The 20,196-nt window shown below is 59.2% G+C and overlaps 3 protein-coding genes and 1 long non-coding RNA gene across 6 annotated transcripts; 2 read left to right on the top strand and 2 right to left on the bottom strand.

Annotated features, from left to right (window-relative positions):
• Positions 1-10,345: 10,345 nt before the first annotated feature.
• On the bottom strand, positions 10,346-11,866 carry LOC139825560 (uncharacterized). Its single transcript, XR_011735670.1, has 3 exons — positions 11,692-11,866; positions 11,268-11,310; positions 10,346-10,693 (listed from the first exon to the last, which is right to left on the bottom strand). It is a non-coding gene; the product is annotated as an uncharacterized lncRNA (long non-coding RNA).
• Positions 11,867-13,542: 1,676 nt separating this feature from the next.
• Positions 13,543-16,347, top strand: CENATAC (centrosomal AT-AC splicing factor). The gene is made up of 9 exons (XM_065855705.2): positions 13,543-13,826; positions 13,894-14,059; positions 14,158-14,220; positions 14,346-14,407; positions 14,783-14,888; positions 15,229-15,259; positions 15,420-15,503; positions 15,588-15,720; positions 16,070-16,347. Exons 1-9 carry the CDS (start codon positions 13,543-13,545, stop codon positions 16,110-16,112), a joined length of 972 nt encoding a protein of 323 aa, XP_065711777.1. The 3' UTR covers positions 16,113-16,347.
• Positions 16,348-16,836: 489 nt separating this feature from the next.
• RPS25 (ribosomal protein S25) lies at positions 16,837-18,544 on the bottom strand. Its single transcript, XM_065855648.2, has 5 exons — positions 18,431-18,544; positions 18,250-18,345; positions 17,312-17,495; positions 17,038-17,136; positions 16,837-16,912 (listed from the first exon to the last, which is right to left on the bottom strand). Exons 1-4 carry the CDS (start codon positions 18,431-18,433, stop codon positions 17,042-17,044), a joined length of 378 nt encoding a protein of 125 aa, XP_065711720.1. The 5' UTR covers positions 18,434-18,544; the 3' UTR covers positions 16,837-16,912; positions 17,038-17,041.
• Positions 17,409-20,115, top strand: TRAPPC4 (trafficking protein particle complex subunit 4). Of its 3 annotated transcripts, XM_071798716.1 has the most exons (6): positions 17,409-17,495; positions 18,250-18,345; positions 18,431-18,727; positions 18,797-18,971; positions 19,041-19,343; positions 19,670-20,115. In XM_071798716.1, exons 3-6 carry the CDS (start codon positions 18,553-18,555, stop codon positions 19,746-19,748), a joined length of 732 nt encoding a protein of 243 aa, XP_071654817.1. In that variant the 5' UTR covers positions 17,409-17,495; positions 18,250-18,345; positions 18,431-18,552; the 3' UTR covers positions 19,749-20,115. The 3 variants fall into 3 exon arrangements, with proteins under 3 accessions (XP_071654817.1, XP_071654816.1, XP_065711719.1); XM_071798715.1 differs by lacking the exons at positions 17,409-17,495; positions 18,250-18,345 and having other exon boundaries at positions 18,530-18,727; positions 18,797-18,962; positions 19,041-19,144; positions 19,217-19,343; XM_065855647.2 differs by lacking the exons at positions 17,409-17,495; positions 18,250-18,345 and having other exon boundaries at positions 18,531-18,727; positions 19,041-19,144; positions 19,217-19,343.
• The last annotated feature ends 81 nt before the right edge of the window (positions 20,116-20,196 follow it).

The following is a 20,196-nucleotide window of genomic DNA, read 5'->3' as shown; positions in this document are numbered from 1 at the left end:
AGGGGACGTGCAGAGCCACCTGTCCTCCAGGCCCTCTGGCTGCCTCTGCCTCCTGCTCCTTCCCTGCGGCCCCTCAGGCTTTCTACATCACAGCCCCTCGCATCTCTGCCAGCCTGCCGACATGAAAGTGGCAGAATGAGACTGGAAAAGGTCAGCGGGAGGACCAGCCGCCACCGGCTCAGCACTGAGCCTCTGCCTTTAATTAACATCTGCCGGGCTAGCTGCCCTCCCTACACTTGACTCCGACTCCCAGTCTCCCCTTCCCTCCTCTATCATTACACCCACGCTAGAAGGGACAGGGAGGGGAGGGAGCAGAGAAGCAGAGTCCTCGGAACTCCTCAAAGCCTCCATCTGCCAACACCACCAGCACCACAGCAGCAGCTCATCCCAGGAGCTGCCTGGTGCATCAGAACATTAGCGAGACCCCGGCCGAGGTGCCCGGGCTGGCTGTTACCTGACTCTCCCTTGCACGGGGTTTTCCTGCCTTTGGACTGCAAAACATAAACCCAGGAAAACAAGAGCGTCCCTTCCAAACCAGTCAAGGACCAAGAGAGAGTCATCTGACTGAGACCCCAGCCTTGTGGGGAAAAAGTGGGACCAGCCACCCAGAAGCTCCCGACACGTTCTGCTTCTATGGGGTGCAGAGGACACTGGGATGCAGGGTTGGAAGGATCAGCCTTGTCTTCTTCTGCTTTGGTGTGTGAGGACGTCTGGAGTTTGCAGAAACTGGATCCCAAGCCACCTACTAGGCTCTGGGATTTGTTCATTCCCATCGCCTCTCTAGAGCACCAGCCCCAAGCTCAGACCTTCTCAAGACCCCTGTGGGCAAGGCCCTCATTACACTTATGAATATGATTAATTAGGTCCAATTAACTATACTGGAATTAATGATGTGACTCACAGTTAGCTGGAGCTGCCTCTCTGCGAAGCGTTTCCCAAGTGGTTCGCTCCAGTCCCAGAGCAGCCCCTGCAGCAGCCCCAGAGATGGAAGAACACAGACGAACTGGGATGAAGGGAAAGAGCCCGGGGCTGCGAAACGCCTGTTCCAGGGGCAGCCCTTGCTTTGCTGATCCACGTGGGTACAGAGCAGGGAGCAGGTGGCAGCTCCAGCGTTAAATCCACACAGGCTCATCCTGCATTCCCCCAGAAAGGCAAAGGTCCAACAAGGGGATGGAAGAGGCCACATTACTGCTGCAGAGGTAAGCTCTGGCCTAAAAGCATCTTTTGGGCCCTCTCTCCATTTGCACTACCTTATTAACTATCACACCTCCAGCAGGCCAAGGCCATTCACCCACCACAGCCAGGAGAAACCGGCACGTGGAAAGACAACGTGTGAAGCAGCCCAGACAGACAGGCACAGCCTCCTGCTCAGCATCCGCCAGAGCTGGGCCCTGGCTCCCCCTCCATACGCTGGGATTTTCCTGTGCTGCAGTCCCAAAGGCAAAACACAGTACTGGAGGAGAATTTATCTGAGCTGAGCCCTCCTCTTCCTAAATGCTGACACACATCACCCAGCAAAGACAAACTCCTGACAAGGTTCCAGATCACAAAGACACCGAGGCTCAGTATCCTGGGTGCTATTCCTGCAGCATCAGATGCACTTGTAATGCCCGTACACATGCAGGCACAGCACAGCTCTTCAAGTCTCTTCCCTTCCCGTGACTCCCGCACACTTGGAACACCAGCCCCATCCTCCCATCCCCCAGATGCGCGCTGCAGCCCAGGGGAAGCCATCCCGGGTCCGCTGCGTGGTGCGGCAAGTCCTGCCACCGGCACAGGAGACGAGCGTAACTCCCACCACAGCAGCCTGGCCTCGGGTGGCCCCTGCACACGCTTGAGCTGTATTTGAGCTGCTCTTAGCACGGAGCCCTGCAGAGACATGCGCTTTGCTGTCTCAGGTCTCGGCACATCGCTGCTGTCGAGAGCGGCCCCTGGCCAGCGGTGAACCAAGAAAAGGCTGAGGTTTGTCGGTGCTGGAGCTAAAAAGGAGCTTCTGCTGCTGCTGCCCAATAGAACCCAAAGAGCCAGAGCCCGCCAGGCAGCCTGCGAGCGTGTGGAGCGCAAAGCGTTAAACTATTTAGCGAGGCCACCAGCGTGATAAATGCAGCCATGGGCGAAGCCGGCGCCTCCCACCGCCACCCAGGGTTGGGGAGCGGGAAGGTGGCAGCGGGGCGGGCGGGGAGGACTCTTATCCTGATACGGCGCCTTCCTGCGAGTGCGGGTTTGGAAAATCTGAGCAGGCAGGGCCGGCCCTGGAACCGCAGCGCCTGGGGACACAAAGCCAGCGGAGCCCGGGCCGGGGGTCCGGGCAGGACAGGGCCCTCCCCGCGCGGCAGCCGCGGCTCCCTGCCCGCACCGTCCCCGGGCGCGGGCAGCAACGCGCCCCGCGTAGGCAGCGGCGGTTTCGGTTCTGTGCAAGCAGCTCCTGCGCTGCCGGCTGCTGCGGCTGCTGCGGCTGCATTCCTCAGCTCCCGCGCGCTGCCCTGCTCCGCCAGCCTGGCCGCGGGCGGCCTGTGCCGCTTTGGTCCCGAACCAGACCCCGGCGCATGCGGCGCCTGCCGTGCACACGTGCACGAGTGAATCTCCATGCACGCACAACACACCAGCGACGGGTGCCGGGGACGGTGCCGGGGCAGACGCGCTTTCTGCAGGCGTGCACGAGCGTGTGTGACCGCAAACCGCAGGAATGGAGCGCGGCACATGGGCGCCAGCCCCAGAGCTGTGCAGCACGTGCAGGACCAGCAAATCTGTGGAGTATTGTTCTGTGGGACAACAACATAGTTGGGGATGGCACAAGAACAGCTTTTGCTGTCCCTGCTACTACAGATGTACAGCGAGGTGGAACTAGGAATGGAGTAATCCCTCCCTTGGATTTATTTACTCAGTGCCTTCATCTCCAGAGGGCTCCTGGCAGCTTGGTCATGGCAGACACTCAAGCCCTGTGTCAGCCAGTCCCAGAGCAGCGATCAGGAGAGTATACGGGGAGGTCACAAGTCTGACACAAATTCAGTTCTATTCAATGTCTCCATTAGTATTTGGGGGTCACTCAAAATTGCCACTCCTAAAATGGGGTCATAACAGCAAAGGTTAGTGAGCTGCTGCCTTGCACCCTCCGCCAGCACGACCCGAGTCACGTTGCTGTTGGATGGCACCAGCACTTGCTACCCCCATTCCCGCACACGCCATCTCCGTTCCCGAGACAGTCACGTGCATCTTGGTGTTTGCAACACTTCAACCACACAAATCCCAAGCTAGGGAAAAGACTCTCCCCAGCACCTCAGGGGCAGAGAAGCAGGGTACCCTGGTATGCAGAGCTGATGCACCCAGACTCTCTGCGCCAACATGCAGCTGCCTGGCCAGACCCAGCTGTCCCAACTACTTGTCACTTGCACTTCTGTTCAGCTTCCTCTGGCGCTTCGAATTTTGTGCTCTCCAAAAACGTGCCCTCTGCACCCACCCCTGCGGACACGGAGGCACCGTCAGACCCCAGCCTTCTCCACAGCGCACAGCAAGGCAGACACGGTGCTGGAGGCCGGCTGCCTCTCCCCGTGCTCCTCCCTCTCTCCAGTGTCAGTGGTATTAAACATTTATGCTATCGCCTGCCACGAGAGATGGTTATGGAGGGGCGGATGCGGAGGCCCAGCTCCTCCAGCCTGGGGAGCACCTGTGCATCCCTCCGCTACACGAGCAGGAGGATGAGGAGGGGAAAAGTTCCACTTTCGGTGAAGAAGGCTGCTCTGCACACCCAGGCTGGCCTCACGCCACCTCCCGTCCGTGGCCTGGGACGGGCTGGCTTACGCAGGAGGTTGCCGGCACTTCCTGCCCGCAGCCGGCGCGGGGCTCCTGGGCAGGAGGTGCCGGCACCTGGGCAGAGAGAAGCGGGCAGCAGGACCGGGGCCGCCCCGGCCCAGCGCAGCCCGGATCCTGCCGTTGCGGCGGGCCCGGGGCTCGAACCCGCTTTCGGCAGCGCAGGCCGGGCCGCTCCCGCACCGGCCGGGGCAGCGCGGGGCGCGGTGGCGCCGCCTGGCGGGCGCGGGCGGCGCAGCCGCCGGTCCCCGGGGCTGCCAGGTTTTCCCTCCACACACCCGCTGCTGCGGTGCAGCACCAGAGGTGGGACGTGAAACATGAGAAAACACCACGCCTTTTTGTATTTACCCTGTTCGCTCTCTCAGATGATGCAAGAGACGCAGCTCTCTGCGGGGCGATGCATGACAGAATAGCAGCCTGTGTGCAGCAGAAGGGGTGTTTTAATTAAGAGAGAAAGGAGAAACCGTGGGTCTAGTGAAAAACGCCAAACCAAGCTCCAGCGTCCAGGCACATCAGTGAGGAAATGGATTTCTGCAGCATGCAACACGTCCTGGTCCCTGCGCTAGAATACAAACAGACAAACGAACTCCATCCTCCCAGCAGCTCACCGCGGGCAGCTGAGCCGTTAAATCACGCCTTCCTGCACACAGCCCTGCCCGAACGTCTGTGTAACAGGTACCTGAATGCACTTCACAACTGCTCTTTGTACGGTGTGGACACAGAGAACCGAACATGGGACTGAGTAACAGGAGAAACCCCCTAAGAAGGGGCTTGGGGAACCTCTCCCCTCTGCCACTGCCCCTTCCTCCTTCACATGCAACTTCTCCCAATTTAAGCAAATATGCTGTGCTTGACAAAAACAAGGTGCAGTTTCTTAAGGAACAAAGAAGCCAACAAATGATAGTTCATTGAGATGTAGCATCACAATTGTTTGCAACTTTCTATGCACACTCCATCTGCCAGACGAAAGCACCATTTTATCGGACAAAGCAAAAGGCAGCAGGAAGGTGATTGTGCAAGAGCCTGGAGCAGCATCGCCTTCCTTGCTGTCTCTCAGCCACACAGCATCCACAGCACCAGCTTGGTCTGTGCAGAAACAGGCAGGAGAATCCCTCAGCTACAACGGAGAGCCCAGCACGTATCGCCCTGGCGCTGGCTGCCCAGCCTCTGACAGCACAGCTCCCCGTCTACACTGGGAAACGGGAAAGAGATGGGGAAAGGGAAAACAGAGCTTTTCCTAAGCCAATGAAATGCAACTGTGAACACAGTTCCCATGGTAACAGCAGGATCCAGGGGAAGAAAAGGAAATGTAAATCGTATTATCAAGAAGGGGATGAACAGGGAGGGAAGAACGAACGAACCAGTTGCATCAGCCCCGCCAGGCCACCACTCCCAGCCAGGAACTCTGCCCCGAGTGCAGCAGCCTCCCGGTAATTGAGGCAGTACGCTACTTCCACTGTCTGCCGTCTTAATCATAAACGAGGAGGAGGCTCAAAAATGCCCTGAACATTAAAAAGAAAAAATCAAAGAGAAGTAACTCATGAGAGCCAAGATTTATGCTCCTGCAGCCCCAGGGGACAGAGAGCACCCCTCCGTGACATTGCAGCGAGGACTCGCGCCTTGCGGAGTGAACACGGTGAGGCCGAGGCAGCTTCCAGCAAAGCCAGAAGCACAGCAGATGGATTCAAACCCACACGTCCAACAGTAGCCGAGCAGGGTTCTGCAGGGCTCCCAGGGTCGCGAGCGACCTCCCCAGCCTGAGGAAGGACCATGGCACCTCGGCTGCCCTCTAGATCCGCTCTCCCTGCGCCGCTTCGGCCGCTCACTGCACGCACCCGCTGCCTCCCAGCCTGGAACGGGTTGAGTCTCAAAAACACCTCCTGGGGTTCTGCTACTCCTCTTCTGCTCTGTTTTATTTCCTCAAAGACAGAGATTGGCTGCCTGGGTCTGGCTTGACCTCACGGCAGAGCCCACGGCCGCCCCTCCACAGCACAGCGTGCGGGGGCGGCGCAGGAGGGACGCGCAGATTTGCCACGCCGGAGCCCTTTGGAGACAGGCACAAATGTTTCATGATGGGCAGAGGATGCTCTGGCAGAATCACACAGATGTGGATTTGCAGAGAACGTTGCAGGTTGGCCTGACCTGGGGAGGGGGAGAGGGACAGCCCTGCCATGCCCCAGGACACCCCAGTATCATCACCCCCATCAAAATGCTGCACCAGCCCCAAAACACAACCAGACAGCCGTTCCTAAGCGGGGCCAGGTTTCAGGAAAGGCAAAACATCCAGCTGGAACCAGAAAAGACATCTCTAGAGTGGCACAAACTGTACAGACGCCCTTTGATTCAGGCACTCAATGCAACCTCCTCCATTCAAAAGGAGAGGGAGGCTCGAGAGCCCTGTCCTGACTCTTTGCAATATGCTGAGCGGGTCCTGTCTGAGAGCCTCTGAAAGTCTGGCACAAAGGAGCACTTGTGCCTCCGGAGCACGTGTAGAGAGAAAGAAGACGGACTGAACAGCACAACGCAGGACTGAGCTAATCTCTGAAACTCTCACGCTTGATCTAACAGCAAAATTACCAGGGGTATGTACCCAAGTGTCTTCCTATCAGCAGTCCTGCATGGAAGCAATGTCCTGGTTCGAGCTCCACAAAATCCAGCCACAAGGCAGCCATGTCAACAGGAGGAAGGAGCGAGATTCCAGCAAGGGCAGCCCATGCGGGGCCACCTCTCTGGTAGCTAATTGAGACAAAGCTGCTATGCTTTTCTTGGACGTCAACGTGAGTTGGAGGAGTTCATTACTGCCAATGCATTTTTCCTCACGTACAGTTCTTCCACATGAGGTTGAACTGCTAAGCGTTGACAGTGCATCTGTTAAGATTGGCTCTAGAAACCAAATGTTCTTGAAAACAGAGAAATGTGCTGTGCTTGCCCTTCATCTCCCCAGGAGCGGGGACAAACACGCACGGAGCCGCGCGGTGCTCACGGGCGGCCCAGGAGCGGCTGCGTTTGGAGGGCTCCTCTGCCCGAAAGGAGCAGCGGGCGGAGGAGCGCGGAGCGGCTCCCCAAGGACGGCAGGACCCGCAGAATCAGCCTTGTTTCTGCCGACAACACAGGGCTTCAAGGAAAGGGCCCGCACGAGACCTTGGAGAAGCACCCTTCCCAGTATTTCAAATTCCTCTCCTGCTTTGTGTTTGCTGTTTGCAACTGCATTTCTGTCCTACCTCCCATAGCAGCTACCTTGGGCTTAGCGAAAACGGTGAGCCTGCTTCTTCGGGAAGGTCCTGCACCCAGCACCGGGATCACCACGGACTACAAGCACCGTACGAGGACACCCCTGCAAACAGGGGAAGGGAGCCTTCCTCGAGGTCACCCAATCCTTTCTTCAGAGGAAGAAAGAAAAGAAAAAGAAAGGCCAACGCAGCCTCCTCACTTGACTCCCTTTAATTAGTAACCATCTGGTTTTGAGGAGAGCTGTCAACCAATGCAGAGCACTTGGCAAGCCTCGGCTGCTGCTGCCTAACTTCAGCTCTTCTTGGAAAGGCTTTGGGCCCCGAGATGCCAAAAGGAAACGAAAAGAAAAGCAAAGAAGCAGAAGAACAAGGATGCCGTGTAACCCCACGCATGGAGCGAGGTGTTCCCCCGTTCCACTTCCAGGTCGAGGAGCAAACAGCGAACGCTGCTGGCAGTCGGGCAGCCGGGAAAGCTCCCGGTCAGCAGCCACGTGGAGGAACCGCAGCACCTCCAGCACCATCTTTCAAAACAGCCATCACAAATCCCCCGAGGTTTCCACAGAACCCCAGAGTGTCAGGGGTTGAAGGGCCCTGGGAAGCTCATCCAGTGCAATCCCCCATGGAGCAGGAACACCCAGCTGAGGTTCCACAGGAAGGGGTCCAGGCGGGTTTGAATGTCTGCAGAGGAGGAGACTCCACAACCTCCCTGGGCAGTTTTATGGAAGTCGGGCTGCTCAGCTCCATCTCCTGGCCAAATTCCAACTCAGGACTTTCTATCTTCCTGAATTCCCTTCCTCACTTTAATTTCTTCTTTGTCCCAGGCACCGTGTGCCTGCAGTGAGCTGTGCTGCCCCCAAATATCAAGCTATGCAACATTCACCGTAGTTTGCAGACAGACTCAAGACAGCGAGGCGCCCACCTCTCCCATGGCCGAAGAATTAGCAAAACCTCACAGAGCAGACATGACATCAGGCTCTTGGGACAGAGACAATAACACTAGGGCAGCATTGAGGCAATCGCAACACGAGGGAGGTGTTCAAAGGACTAAAAACCCAGACAGAGTCCACATGGCAAGGACTGCCCAACCCAAGAAGACCAAGTGATTGCCCGAGCAAGAGAGCATCAAAAGCGTGGCAGAGGGGAGATGATGTCCCTTTAAATGTGACCAAAGTGTTGTCAACGGATCTGCCATGGCAGAGGAGTTAATCCCCCCCCAGCCCCTCTCAGCCACTCTGATGGGATAATTAGATGCCAGGGCTCAGTGCAGATGATGCTGCAGTTGCTTAGCAACTAATGGTTTCCAGGGCGACGGCAAAGCACAGCCTGCAGCAGCAAGTGAGCAGTGCAGCAGGGCAGGGAGCAGCGCCTTCCACTCCCGATCCAGAGTCACTCCAGGCCTTGAGGTATTAGGGGAGCGAGGAGGGGGTGTCTTAAAGATACAACATCCCTGTTTCCAGCAGCAGGAAGAATGTTTGGGGTTTTTCTGAGACTACACTTTCGGTGACTCTGTCCTCCTGCTCTCAGTGACCCCCACGAGCGAGGCTGAACCACACCGCGCCTTTCGTGCCTCGATTCGCGGGTCATCCTGCCGTAAGCAGCCGAATGTGACTCGCGCATCAGTTCTCACAGCCAGGGCTGAGAGGTGAACACACACACACACGTTTAGGTTTTCAGCGCTGTCCCATCAGAAGCCGTGTACCTGCATCCAGCTTGGCCCTGAACCAGCAGGCAACAGGGCATTTCCTCCCGGTTCTGCAGCTCCACGACACATATAAAAGTGACATCGGCAATAAAACATGAAGAGTGTCACCAGAATAACATACGAGATCGATTAACCTTAGCCAAAGCTTGTCGCCTGGTATTTCCTTCAACACGACCGATTGCTACAGCTTTGTTAGGGCCGATCCCTGCCCCGAGCCAGCACGTCCCTGCTTCCCAGCACCACGGCCCGCGTCTCTTCCCACTGCTCACTGCGCTCGCTGGCAGCGTGGCTGCCGCCTCGTCACCTCGGGAGCGGAGCAGAGCCGAGCTCTGTTTGCGTTTTGGTAAGAGAGCTCTGGGACATTGAGGTGGGGTTGTTGGCACGGGGTGGTTTTCACCCCCTCACGTGATGCAGGGATGGCATCCCCGCCTGCTTGCAAATACAGCCTTACATGTTAAAGCTTTGCAAAGGTCTCAAGCACAGAAGGCAGTATGGAAAACCCAAATCACAGAGACAAGCCCTGCACTCGCACCATCCTCTCCCCAGCCCCGCACGAAGCATCTGATCCCAGCCCGCACCGACGGCCGATTCAGCCACGCGTGAGGTCTCCTCCCTGGAGCCCTGTCCTGATCCGCCCAGCGCTTCAGGAAGGCACCAGAGCAGAGTCACCAAAAAAGTTGCAGAGCATTTCAGACTCTGTCCCCTACAGCTTTCAAAAGGGGAAATCAAAGGGAAGAGCCGCGCTTTGTTCCGCGGGGGAGCGGCGCGAAAGGTGAGCGGCGGCGAGCCCGGCGGAACCGGTCGCTTCAGTCGTCCGCCAGCTCACCTTTGAAGTGGCTTTAAAAATCAGGGAGGAGGGGCAGAGACCCGAGTTCAGCTCTTTTACTGCAGCTTCACAGAACTGGAGAACGCGGAGGGTAAGAGGCCGCCTTTGCCCCATCAGAAAAATAGCGTATCCTTTCAGAGAGAACGGAATACCGCTAATAAAAAAGGCCATGATACTCATCAAGTGCATGTGCTGTGTCCTCATGTCCTGAGGCGGCTACGAACAGCTATGAGAGCAGCAGCACCTCTGCGGCACTGCCGGGGCCATAGCCGGGCACCCGCGGCGTTCACCGGGCACCGCGACAGCCCCAGCCCGACGCCGCGGAGCGACGACTCTCACCGGTGCACAGCCTTGCGTTCCCTCTCCTCCTGCTTTTCCTGCTGCCCCCCTTTAACAGAAAGTGCTGGTTTTAACCTCAGCCCACACAAATCCCGGGAGCTCTTTCTATGTCATAGTGGCTGCAGCAGGAGCATGGAAGTGATGCCAGCGCAGTGGGAGCCGCGCTGTGCGAGGACAAGCCCGGTGCCCAGCGCACACCCTGGACCAGGAAGACAGGAGAAAGTACCAGTTACTTAACTGGAAATGAATCTCTGTTCTACCACAGAAATATACCTATATATATAAAGCACACAGCTGACTGGCATGACCAACACTCACAAGCCCCAGGTCCCCCAGGCCCACAGAACTTGCTTCTGTACAAACACCATCGGCTGGGCAAAGCCAAGACCTGAGAAGCAACCAAGCCTGCTCACAGTTACATCATGAATCCAAAAAGCCTTTTCTCTTTATCTGCAAACAAATCTTCATCCAAAATGCCAGGAGATGGGAATCAGCAAGGAAAGAGAACTGCGCTTGCCCCCCAACCACGTCCTTACAAATCTTCACAGAGCCCTTGTGCCCACAAGGCGTGCGGGAGCAGGTGAGGCTGGTTTCCAGTAAAACCACCCACTGGCTTCCCGCGGGTAACGCTCACCCGAGGAGAGCTGGCTCTGAAGAACCCAGGCGTGCTGAGTCCAGACGCCCCCCGCTCGTTGCTGCTCTGCATTCGCAGCTCCGTCCATGGCGCAGACGGACGCTGGCTGGCGTGACCTCCCGCACCTGTCAGCGGGTTCTCTCCTCGCTTCTGTTCTGAAGATAGAGGGGGACCAGAAAATGAGATGGCTTTAGGAAACAGGTGTGAGCTTCTGGTTAAATCATAGCATCCATCAGTCTTAGACTTTATTTGCTACAAATGGGCTCTTTCAGTCTGATTCTGAGAAAGCAGGGGCAGTAAGACAGAGCTCAGGGGCTACGATGCTTTCACCCAGAATATCCAAACTGGTGGGATCAGGATTCAGCAACCAATGGGCCAGAGGCAAAATCAAGGCCTTTTCTCCTTTTCCTGGACTTAGGGAAAGGTCCACAGTCGTGACCATATATATCTAAAACATTCTCAGGCTTCGAGCTGGGAGCCAACGCTTCTGCCGGCAGCGCTGCGGGGGCTGGGCAGCCCCCAGGGCCGGTTGTGCCGCTTCACCCGTGGTGCCACAGCAGCTCCCTGCCAGCAGGCTGGCGCGGGAGAGCTGCCACCCTGCAGCAGCGCCAGGGAGCCCCGTTCACCTCTTGTTTTGGGGAGGGCCTAAGTACAACTGCCCCGGGCTGCTCTGGGTGGGGCAATATATTATATCATGTTATATCCTCTCCCTCCCCTGGTGTCCCTTACCAGCTCCACAGACCAGTGCAGCCTCCTCTGAGAGCAGAGCGACCTGGGGGAAGATGGGAGAAAGCAAGCTCCAGCCCTGAGCATCCACATCTGTCGCCCACCTCCCTCATTGCTCTCAGCCTAACTTGGCATCGGCTCTGAACCAGCTGCGGGCGATTTCAGTCGCTCCCTGTGAAATGCCAGCTCACACAGCCTCTTGTGGCCAAGCCACACGCTCGGTTCTGCTCTGGCTCTGCCTGGCTGCTCCTGTACAGCGGCACAGAGAGCAGCGTCCTTCCCCAGATATTCCTCTGGCTTCTATTCGCAGCGGTGCCTTGGTTTTCAAAAGCCGTGCCTGGCTGAAGGGCAAGCCGGCCGAGATACTTCATCCACACGCAAGGTCCAGCAATCATAGGACTTGTTTTACCCCCAAAGAAATACTTACATGGTTCTGAGGTTATTAACACTACTGCATCCAGTCTAGCACACTTGTGCGAGGCTATTGTTGAAGTACCAAAGGCTACGTGGTTGGTGAGGCATCGGCGGAGGGCGCACGTAGATAATCACAGGCTTAACGAATTACTGCGCTTCAGCCGACGCGTACGCCACTGCACGGGAGTTTCGCTGCAGACAGAAAGGGGAAAGCAACTTTGTGGTGCGACAGGTCGAGTGATACCTGGTAAATTATTAAACTGCAGTAGCTGGGTTCTTTGCAACACGTCTCAAGACAAACACCGGGCTCCGGTTTCAGGAAGTGGGAAGACTTCACCGGGGCGCACTCGGCTCTTTTTGAGAAGCCGCCGACCGAGCAGGTCCTGCTCGCACCCAGGAGCCTGACGTGGGCACACGGGGCCGCTGACCTTCGTCACTCACGAGTGGAAAAAGCCACACGACTGTAGCCGTTTGTGTTGAGCAAAGCCAAGCCAAGCTGGCCTGATATTTGTGAAATGCCTGACAAGCGCACGCAGCACAAACTAACGTGCCTGCTTTTATTGAAGAGGCAAAGCTGAGCAGGCCAGGTCCTCCTCTGCCCTTTGAAAGTTACCTTTTCAAGAAAAGCTTCTTCACGTTTGACTTATTTTTCAATTGTCTGTCTCAAAAGATGCAAATACACAAAGGGCGAGAACAGTGACAGCAAAGGGTGCAGGAACGGGGCCCAGAGCACTGCAGAGCAAACCTGCGGCCTGGAAAAGCATCTTACTGCTTTCTTCCATCACGCAGAAAAAACCCAAACAACTCAAAACCAAACTTTTGGTGCAAGGGCCACGGAACTCACTTTTAAGCCGAGATCCCTGCCTGGACGCCTTCCTGTGTAACCTCGTGGAGCTGTTCCTGCTTGGGCAGGGGGATCGGCCCAGAAAACAGAAACAGCCTGCGCGGTGCCACCCGTCACTCCCCAGCAGCTCGCTCACCCCACCAGTGCGGACCAGCTCTGCAGCTCCAGCTGCAGAAGTTGCAGAGACCGACGGCTGTCAGTCCCACATGGGACAGCACCAGCTGTCTGTCTGTCTGAGCAGGGCCTGAGGTAAGGTGAGCTGTCTCTGGGCGGCACTGAGATCCACTGGTGCTGCCACTCAGACGCTCTCCCCCATCCCGCCAGACTAGAGCACCTTGGGCTCTTATTACATGTGAAAAGAGACAAACCAAACCATGACGTCAGGTGAACAGTTGGACTCGATGATCTTAAGGGTCTTTACCAACCCAAATGGTTCTACGATTCTACAATTTAAGATTTTGGTTGGAGCTGTAGATGGGCAGGAACACAGTGGTGCCAGAGCATCGACAGCAGGCAGGGTCCAGAGGCGGCCGGTGGGAGCGCAGCGCGTGCCAGGGCAGCGCACAACGGCCACAACAAACCAAAGGAGTCTGAACCGGAGTGAAGTCTCAGGGCGGGGGAGAGCGGTGTTTGCCGGGGCACATCCCCGCGCGGCAGCAAGAGACAGGGCGGCAAGAGACAGGGCGGCAAGAGACAGGGCGGCAAGAGACAGGGCGGCAAGTGACAGGGCAGCAAGTGACAGGGCGGCAAGAGACAGGGCAGCAAGTGACAGGGCGGCAAGTGACAGGGCGGCAAGTGACAGGGCGGCAAGAGACAGGGCGTGAAGAGACAGGGCGGCAAGTGAAACGCCAGCCTGCCCTACAGAAAGTAGCAGGGGTTTCCCGCGGCCGGACCCGGACGCCCGCACACGCCCCGAGCCGCGCCGGGACCGCAGGCCCAGGGCTCCGAGCGCCGCAGGGGCCGCCCCGGGGCCGGGCAGGGCCGGGGCCGCCGCGCCTGCGCGCTGCGCTCCGCGCCGCCATGGCCGTGCTGCGCTGCGGGCTGTGCCGCCGCACGTCCTTCGCGGGCCGCCGGCACCTGTACAGCGCCGGGCACCGGCGGCGGCTGCAGGAGGCGCTGGCGCGGCTGCAGGAGGAGGTGGCGGCGGCGCGGGCGGCGGCGGCGGCCGGGGCCGTGCGGCCGTTCGAGCCGGCGGAGAACGAGCGGCGCGTCTGGTGCCTGTGCTGCGGCCGCGGCGTGCGGCGGGACGGGCGGAGCGGCGGGCTGGCGCTGCCGGGGGCCGCGCTGCTGCAGCACATGGCCGGGTACCGGGGGGAGCCGGGCGGCGGGGGGGACCGGCCGGGGAGCGGTGGCGCTGACGCACCCCGGCAGGCCCGAGCACCGGCGGGCGACGCTGCGCTTCTGGCGGGAGCAGCGAGCGGAGGCGGCGCTGCGGGAGCGGGTGCTGGTGCCGGCCGAGGAGTACGAGCGGCTGGAGCGGGCGCTGCTGCAGGCGGTGACCGCGCACCGGCAGCGGGAGGACGAGCGCATCCAGGAGGTACCGCGGACCGGAGCCCCGGACCGAATCCCCGCGCCGATACCCGCGGATCAGACCCCCGAGCCGGGAGCCCCGGCCTCACCGCGCCCTCCCCACAGATGGCAGCCGCGATCCGGGAGGCCGAGCAGCGGCAGCGGGAGACGGTGCGGGCGGCGCTGGAGGTCGGTGAGCCGTATCCTGGCCTGGCTGCGGGGAAGGGGCCGCGCACCCCACCGGTACCAGGGAGGGGCGGGGGGGCTCTGCTCAACACCGGGAATCTTGTTCCCTTTTCCTGAATCGCACCCAGCTTCAACCGGAGCCCGAGCTGCGCGCAGGACCTGGCTGCGGCCCCCGAGCCGGACCCGGAAGGTGAGAACCGGTTCCCAAAACCGCTGCTGGCCCGCATGCACCCTGCTCAAAGCAGGCAGCAGCCTTGCTCTGCTGGTGCCATGGGATGCTCTCATCACCGGGATCTCACACCCGTCCAGATCCTTTGCAAACTTTTATCTAGACCGTAGTCAACACCGCAGCCACAGGAAGAGAACTCTCCCATCAAACATCTGTGGGTAACCACCATAAAGCGCGAGCAGTGATAACGTGCAAGCATTTCACATGCCCTGCGACATTGCTTCTTTTCCATCTTGTTGCAAAGCGCCCCAAACACAAATCCTGCTCCAGAAACCTCTGACAATGGTCACCTGCCCAGCTTCGGCAGCCACTCACCTCCCAGCTCCTATGTTACAGGGACTCCTCCAAGGATGCGGAGCAGCCCGGCCCGAGTGGGACGCAGACAGGACCCGACTTAACCTGGATGGAGCCAGGCCAGGCCTTGACCTTCATCGGCCACCAGGTAGGCCGGACTGGCTCCCGGGCGTGATTGAACTGCAGGTTACATATGGCACAAAGCCAAGCCAGGGGTTGCAGTGTCTGTCACCGAAAGGGGCGGCTTTGCAGGCTCAGGTGGGCAGCTGGCTGAGAGTTTCAGTCATCCAGGGTGATTGGCTGTTTCATTAAGTAAATATTCTTTAACATGCCCTGAAAAAAACAAACGCTCCTTAAAAACAGCAGAGAAGAGCCTCGCTCTGTCTTTTTGTAACAGAACCTGGTTTTGGAAGGGAACGCACACAACAGCTTTCTGCTTACTCTGAAAAGCATCGGTTTCTCACGGGCTTTTGCGTTTCTGTTCACAGGAAGCAGAAGGAAAAGGAAACGTTCACACAGGTAACTGCGCTTTGTGCCTCCTTTGGTTGCTTCCCTACTGCAAACTTGGCTTGTAAACGGAACGGGGTAGCGTAAAGCAGGGGCGTAAAGGAGACGCTTTTCCCTCTCTCAGGTTTAGGGTAACTGCAGGGGCTAAACACATTTTCCCCGTGACTTCTAGGAGCAAAACCCCCATGGCTGACAGAGGAGGAGGACGGAAGTAGAAGAGAAATTGGACCTTCGTATGAGGAATTTCTCAAACAAAGTGAGCAGCCTTACGTTCACTTTGCCACACTAATCAAAGGCAATTCAACTGAACAACTTCTGTTGAATGAAATATTTTCTTAAGAGGAGAAGCAGAAGCTGAAAAAGCTGCCGGCGGAGCGCGTCGGCGCCAACTTCGACCATACTTCCGAGACGGGTGCCGGCTGGCTGCCGTCCTTCGGGCGGGTGTGGAACCACGGCAGGCGCTGGCAGTCCCGGTAAGCGTCGGGTACCGGTGCCGAGCGCAGGGTTTGCGGCTTCCGTCCGCTGGTCACGGAGCGGGTGTTGGGAGACGCCTTCCCGCACGGGAGAGCTGGGCTATGCGTGCCGGGAGAGGCACGGTCGCGGGGGCTTTGTGAGAAGGTGTGAGCGTCACCGAGCCCGCCTGGCCCTCCAGACCCGCGCGCTGTCCCGCTGGCGCCTTTTAACATGCCAGAGACGTGTGTCAGCTGGAGATTCTACAGCTCCCGAGATAAGAGAATTAACTGAGCTGCTGTTGCAAACCACTCCGCAGCATTTGTTACCTTTCTAAGGCTGCTGTGTCCTGACTCGTACGCTCTCTCTCAGGCGCCAGTTTAGAACTGAATCAGGGGAAAAGGAGAAAAGGTGATGGGAACGCTGGAGGAACCGCGGTGCCCTGTGGAGGGGCAGGCGGCTGCGGCTCTGCCCGTTCAGACCTCGCGTCACACACACGTCGGGGTGTTCGGCTCCCGAGCCCCGCAGCTGAGAGCGGATCTCCTGTCCACGCTGTGCGCTCACGAGCAGAAAGCTGAGCTCACGCAGCGTAAAGAAACACATTAAAGAAAGGCAATTTTGAGAAATAAAGTTTGTTTTTTAAAAAGTTACCTGCGTTGGTAGAGCGACTGAATCTGGTTTCAGGTACAGGGCCCGCTCTGGGGGCAACCCATGTTTTCATTCTAATTGCTTTCACTTGTTCTGCCTCACCTAGAGGACAACTCATTAGCTCTCAGTAGAAGAAAAGCGGCCTTAAGAGACCTTTGCTGTGGGCAATTCTTACGTTTACTTTGAACAGAATACCGATAGCCTTGTGTAGGGCTGCTGGTCTGACTGAGGCTGTTGCCTTGCACAGAGATCTGTGGGCACAGCTCGTTTAGGAGGAGGTGAAATAAACAACAAAGATAACCCACTAGCGCTCCCCCTATTTATAGTGCAAGAAACGGGTTTCAATTTTCCTCCTGCTAGAACTGAACCTGCTTTAACATCGCTGGCTGGTGGCAACACGCAAACTCCTTCCCTTTTCACAATATAAAACCACATTTGCAATGCGTTTGTGACACCAGAAACCACCTCTCAATAACGAAACATACACGCTCTTCAAAAACCAAGGAAAATTATTTCGATAATTTTATTTTGTGCATCTACACGTTGCTGATGAGGTCGCTGGAGAACCTGCAAGGTAAGAAGTCCCAAATCAGAGCCCGCCCGCTCCACAAGCACAAAGCAAACAGCCCGAAAGCAGCTGGTTCCCCCAGGACACCCCGTCCCGGTGCCCGTGATCCAGCCCCTCCGCTCACCTCCCTACGCGTCCTCCCCGGCCGCCGGCGCGTCTCCTCCCTTCGTGTTCCTGGTGTAGATCACCTGGGCGCGGTGTTTGGACACCAGCTTGATCAAACCTGGGGAAAGCCGCAGTTACTGGAGCGCGCGTCCGTGCTGTGCTCGCTCCTAAAGCGGCAGAGCAGGCAACGCGCAACGGGAGACACCAGGGAGCCCACGCTTCTCCAAGGGTTTTGTTCAGGGGCGGCAGCAACGCCCAACTCGAGCAGCTTTCTAAGGGTTCTGAGCACCGACCTTTGCCCAGCAGCTCCTGGAGCGCAGCCCGGGCCAGGGAGCCGCGGATCTTCAGCCTCTCTGAGACCACCGCGGGCGTGATGAGCTTGTAGTTGGGCACCTCTTTGCACAGCTTGTCATACGTGGCCTTGTCAAACAGCACCAGGTTGTTCAGCTTGTCTCGCACCTTCCCCTTGGACCACTTCTGCTCGAGAAGAGAAAAAACGACCCTCGGGCGCGTTCCCAGCGCTGACAGAAGATGGAGCGCCAGGGCGCCCCGGCTGCCGCGGGCGAAGCGGTCCCCGCGTGTCCCCGGAGCGGGACCCAGCGTTTCCACACCCGGATTTAACGGCACCGCGCCACCGCCCGCACGAACGGTCACCCACCGCCCGCACGGCTCAGCCACCGCCCCCACGGCTCGTCCGCCGCCCCCACGGCTCGTCCGCCGCACGAACGGTCACCCACCGCCCCCACGGCTCCTCCACCGCACGAACGGTCACCCACCGCCCCCACGGCTCACCCACCGCACGAACGGTCACCCACCGCCCCCACGGCTCACCCACCGCACGAACGGTCACCCACCGCCCCCACGGCTCACCCACCGCACGAACGGTCACCCACCGCCCCCACGGCTCCTCCACCGCACGAACAGTCACCCACCGCCCGAACGGTCACCCACCGCCCCCACGGCTCCTCCACCGCACGAACGGTCACCCACCGCCCCCACGGCTCCTCCACCGCACGAACGGTCACCCGCCGCCCCCACGGCTCCTCCACCGCCCCCACGGCTCCTCCACCGCACGAACGGTCACCCGCCGCCCCCACGGCCCGTCCGCCGCCCCCACGGCCGCCATCCCCCCGAGCAGAACAACGGGGCCCGGGACCCCCGGAGTCCCCCGAGCCCTGCACCCCCCGCGCTGCCCGCGGCTCCCGCGCTGCGCGGCCGGCCGCGCTCCCACCTTCTTCTTGGCCTTGCCACCGGACTTGTTCACCGGGTCCTTGTCCTTCTTGGCGGACTTGCCCGCGTCCTTCTTCTTCTTGTCGTCCTTGGGCGGCTGCGGGGGGCAGGGGGGGAGGCAGGGGGGGCGGTGAGCGGGGCGGGGGGGAGCGGCGCGTGCCACCCCCGCCGCGCGCACCCACCATGGCGCTGCCGCTCCCCAAGATGTCGCCGGAGAAAGGAAGCGCCTGGCGCGCCGCGTGGGGAAGCCCCGTGCTCCGAGGGGGCGCGGCTTCCGGCGCGGCGGCGTGACGCCACTTCCGCCATGGCGATCTTCAGCGTGTACGTGGTGAACAAGGCGGGCGGGCTCATCTACCAGCTGGACCACTACGCGCCCCGCGCCGATACCGAGAAGACCTTCAGCTTCCCGCTCGACCTCGTCCTGCGCCCGCACGATGAGCGGGTCGTGGTGGCCTTCGGGCAGCGCGACGGCATCCGCGGTGAGCGGGGGGGCCGGGCCCGGGTCCCCGCGGGGTCGCCGCCCCCTGACCGCCCCCGTGTCCCCGCAGTGGGCCACGCCGTGCTGGCCATCAACGGCGCGGAGGTGAACGGGCGCCTGACGGCGGACGGCAAGGACGTGCTGGAGTTCCTGGGCAACCCCGCCAACTACCCGGTGTCCATCCGCTTCGGCCGCCACCGCCTCTCCTCCAACGAGAAGCTCATGCTGGCCTCCATGTTCCACTCGTGAGCCGGGGCCGCGGCGGGGGGCGGGCGGGCGGGCGGGCGGCGGGCGCTGAGGGCCTCTCCCCGCAGGCTGTTCGCCATCGGCTCGCAGCTGTCCCCCGAGGTCGGGAGCTCCGGGATCGAGATGCTGGAGACCGACACCTTCAAGCTGCACTGCTTCCAGACGCTGACAGGTACCTGCGGGCGCGCTCTGCCGGGCGGGGCGGAGCTCGGCCGCTCTGACGCTTCTGTCCCTACGGCTCCAGGGATCAAATTCGTGGTTCTTGCCGACCCAAGGCAGGCTGGGATCGACGCCCTTCTGCGCAAGATCTACGAGATTTACTCTGACTTCGCACTGAAGAATCCTTTCTACTCACTGGAGATGCCCATCAGGTGAGGAACAGCCCGCGTCCAGTGAGGCGGACGCAGCCCCTCGTCCCTCTCTGCAGGGACAAACGCTGACAGGGACGGGGACACCGACCTGTGTCGTTCCCAGTGCCGCTGCACTGGGGAAGCAGCGGTGTCCTTGGCACACGACGCTTTAGCCCACGCGCGAAGCTTTAATCTGAATTAACAGACAACGTTTGACACCCCGGTCGCTGTCTCGTGACTCGCAGAATCTCCCCTTGAAGGCTGCAGAGCCACAGGATGTGCAGATCACCCCCGTCAGCGTGTTCCGTAGGTGAAGTCACCCCTTTCTGCTTTTCTGACTGTTCCAGGTGTGAGCTGTTCGACCAGAATCTGAAACTCGCCCTGGAGGTGGCAGAGAAGGCCGGACCCTTCGGACCTGGCTCGTAGAGAATCCCCGCATCTCACACGAACTCCTTTCTCGGGAGAGCAGGGCCGCTCTCTCCCCCGCAGCTGAGAGCGCGCACCCCCAAAACACGCTTCATTGTCTCCCAGGGCTCCGTTTGTATCACCCTGGTTGGGAAATTCACCTCAATCAGACCCGTCCCTCCTGTTGACGTGGGGCTGCAGAAGTTGTTCTGCTGTTGCAGCTCCGCTGCCCTTGGTGAAAAAAGAAAAGGTGCAGGTCTGTGGCGTTACCGCAGCCGATTATTTTCTTTCGTTTCAGAACTGTACATATGTATTTTTCCTGTATAGCTCTAACTTATGGTTTTGCAGAGGGTTTCTGCACAGAAGTAATAAACATTCCTTAAGGACACGGACAGCTGTTTGTTTTCTGTCAGGAGGGGAAACCTGTGCCTCAAGGATCAGCCCATTTGGGTGGTTCTGCCCCATTTTC

Source organism: Patagioenas fasciata, chromosome 24 (genome assembly GCF_037038585.1).
Source record: "Patagioenas fasciata isolate bPatFas1 chromosome 24, bPatFas1.hap1, whole genome shotgun sequence".
Lineage (NCBI taxonomy): Eukaryota > Metazoa > Chordata > Aves > Columbiformes > Columbidae > Patagioenas > Patagioenas fasciata.
This window is presented reverse-complemented; position numbering and strand designations above follow the sequence as displayed.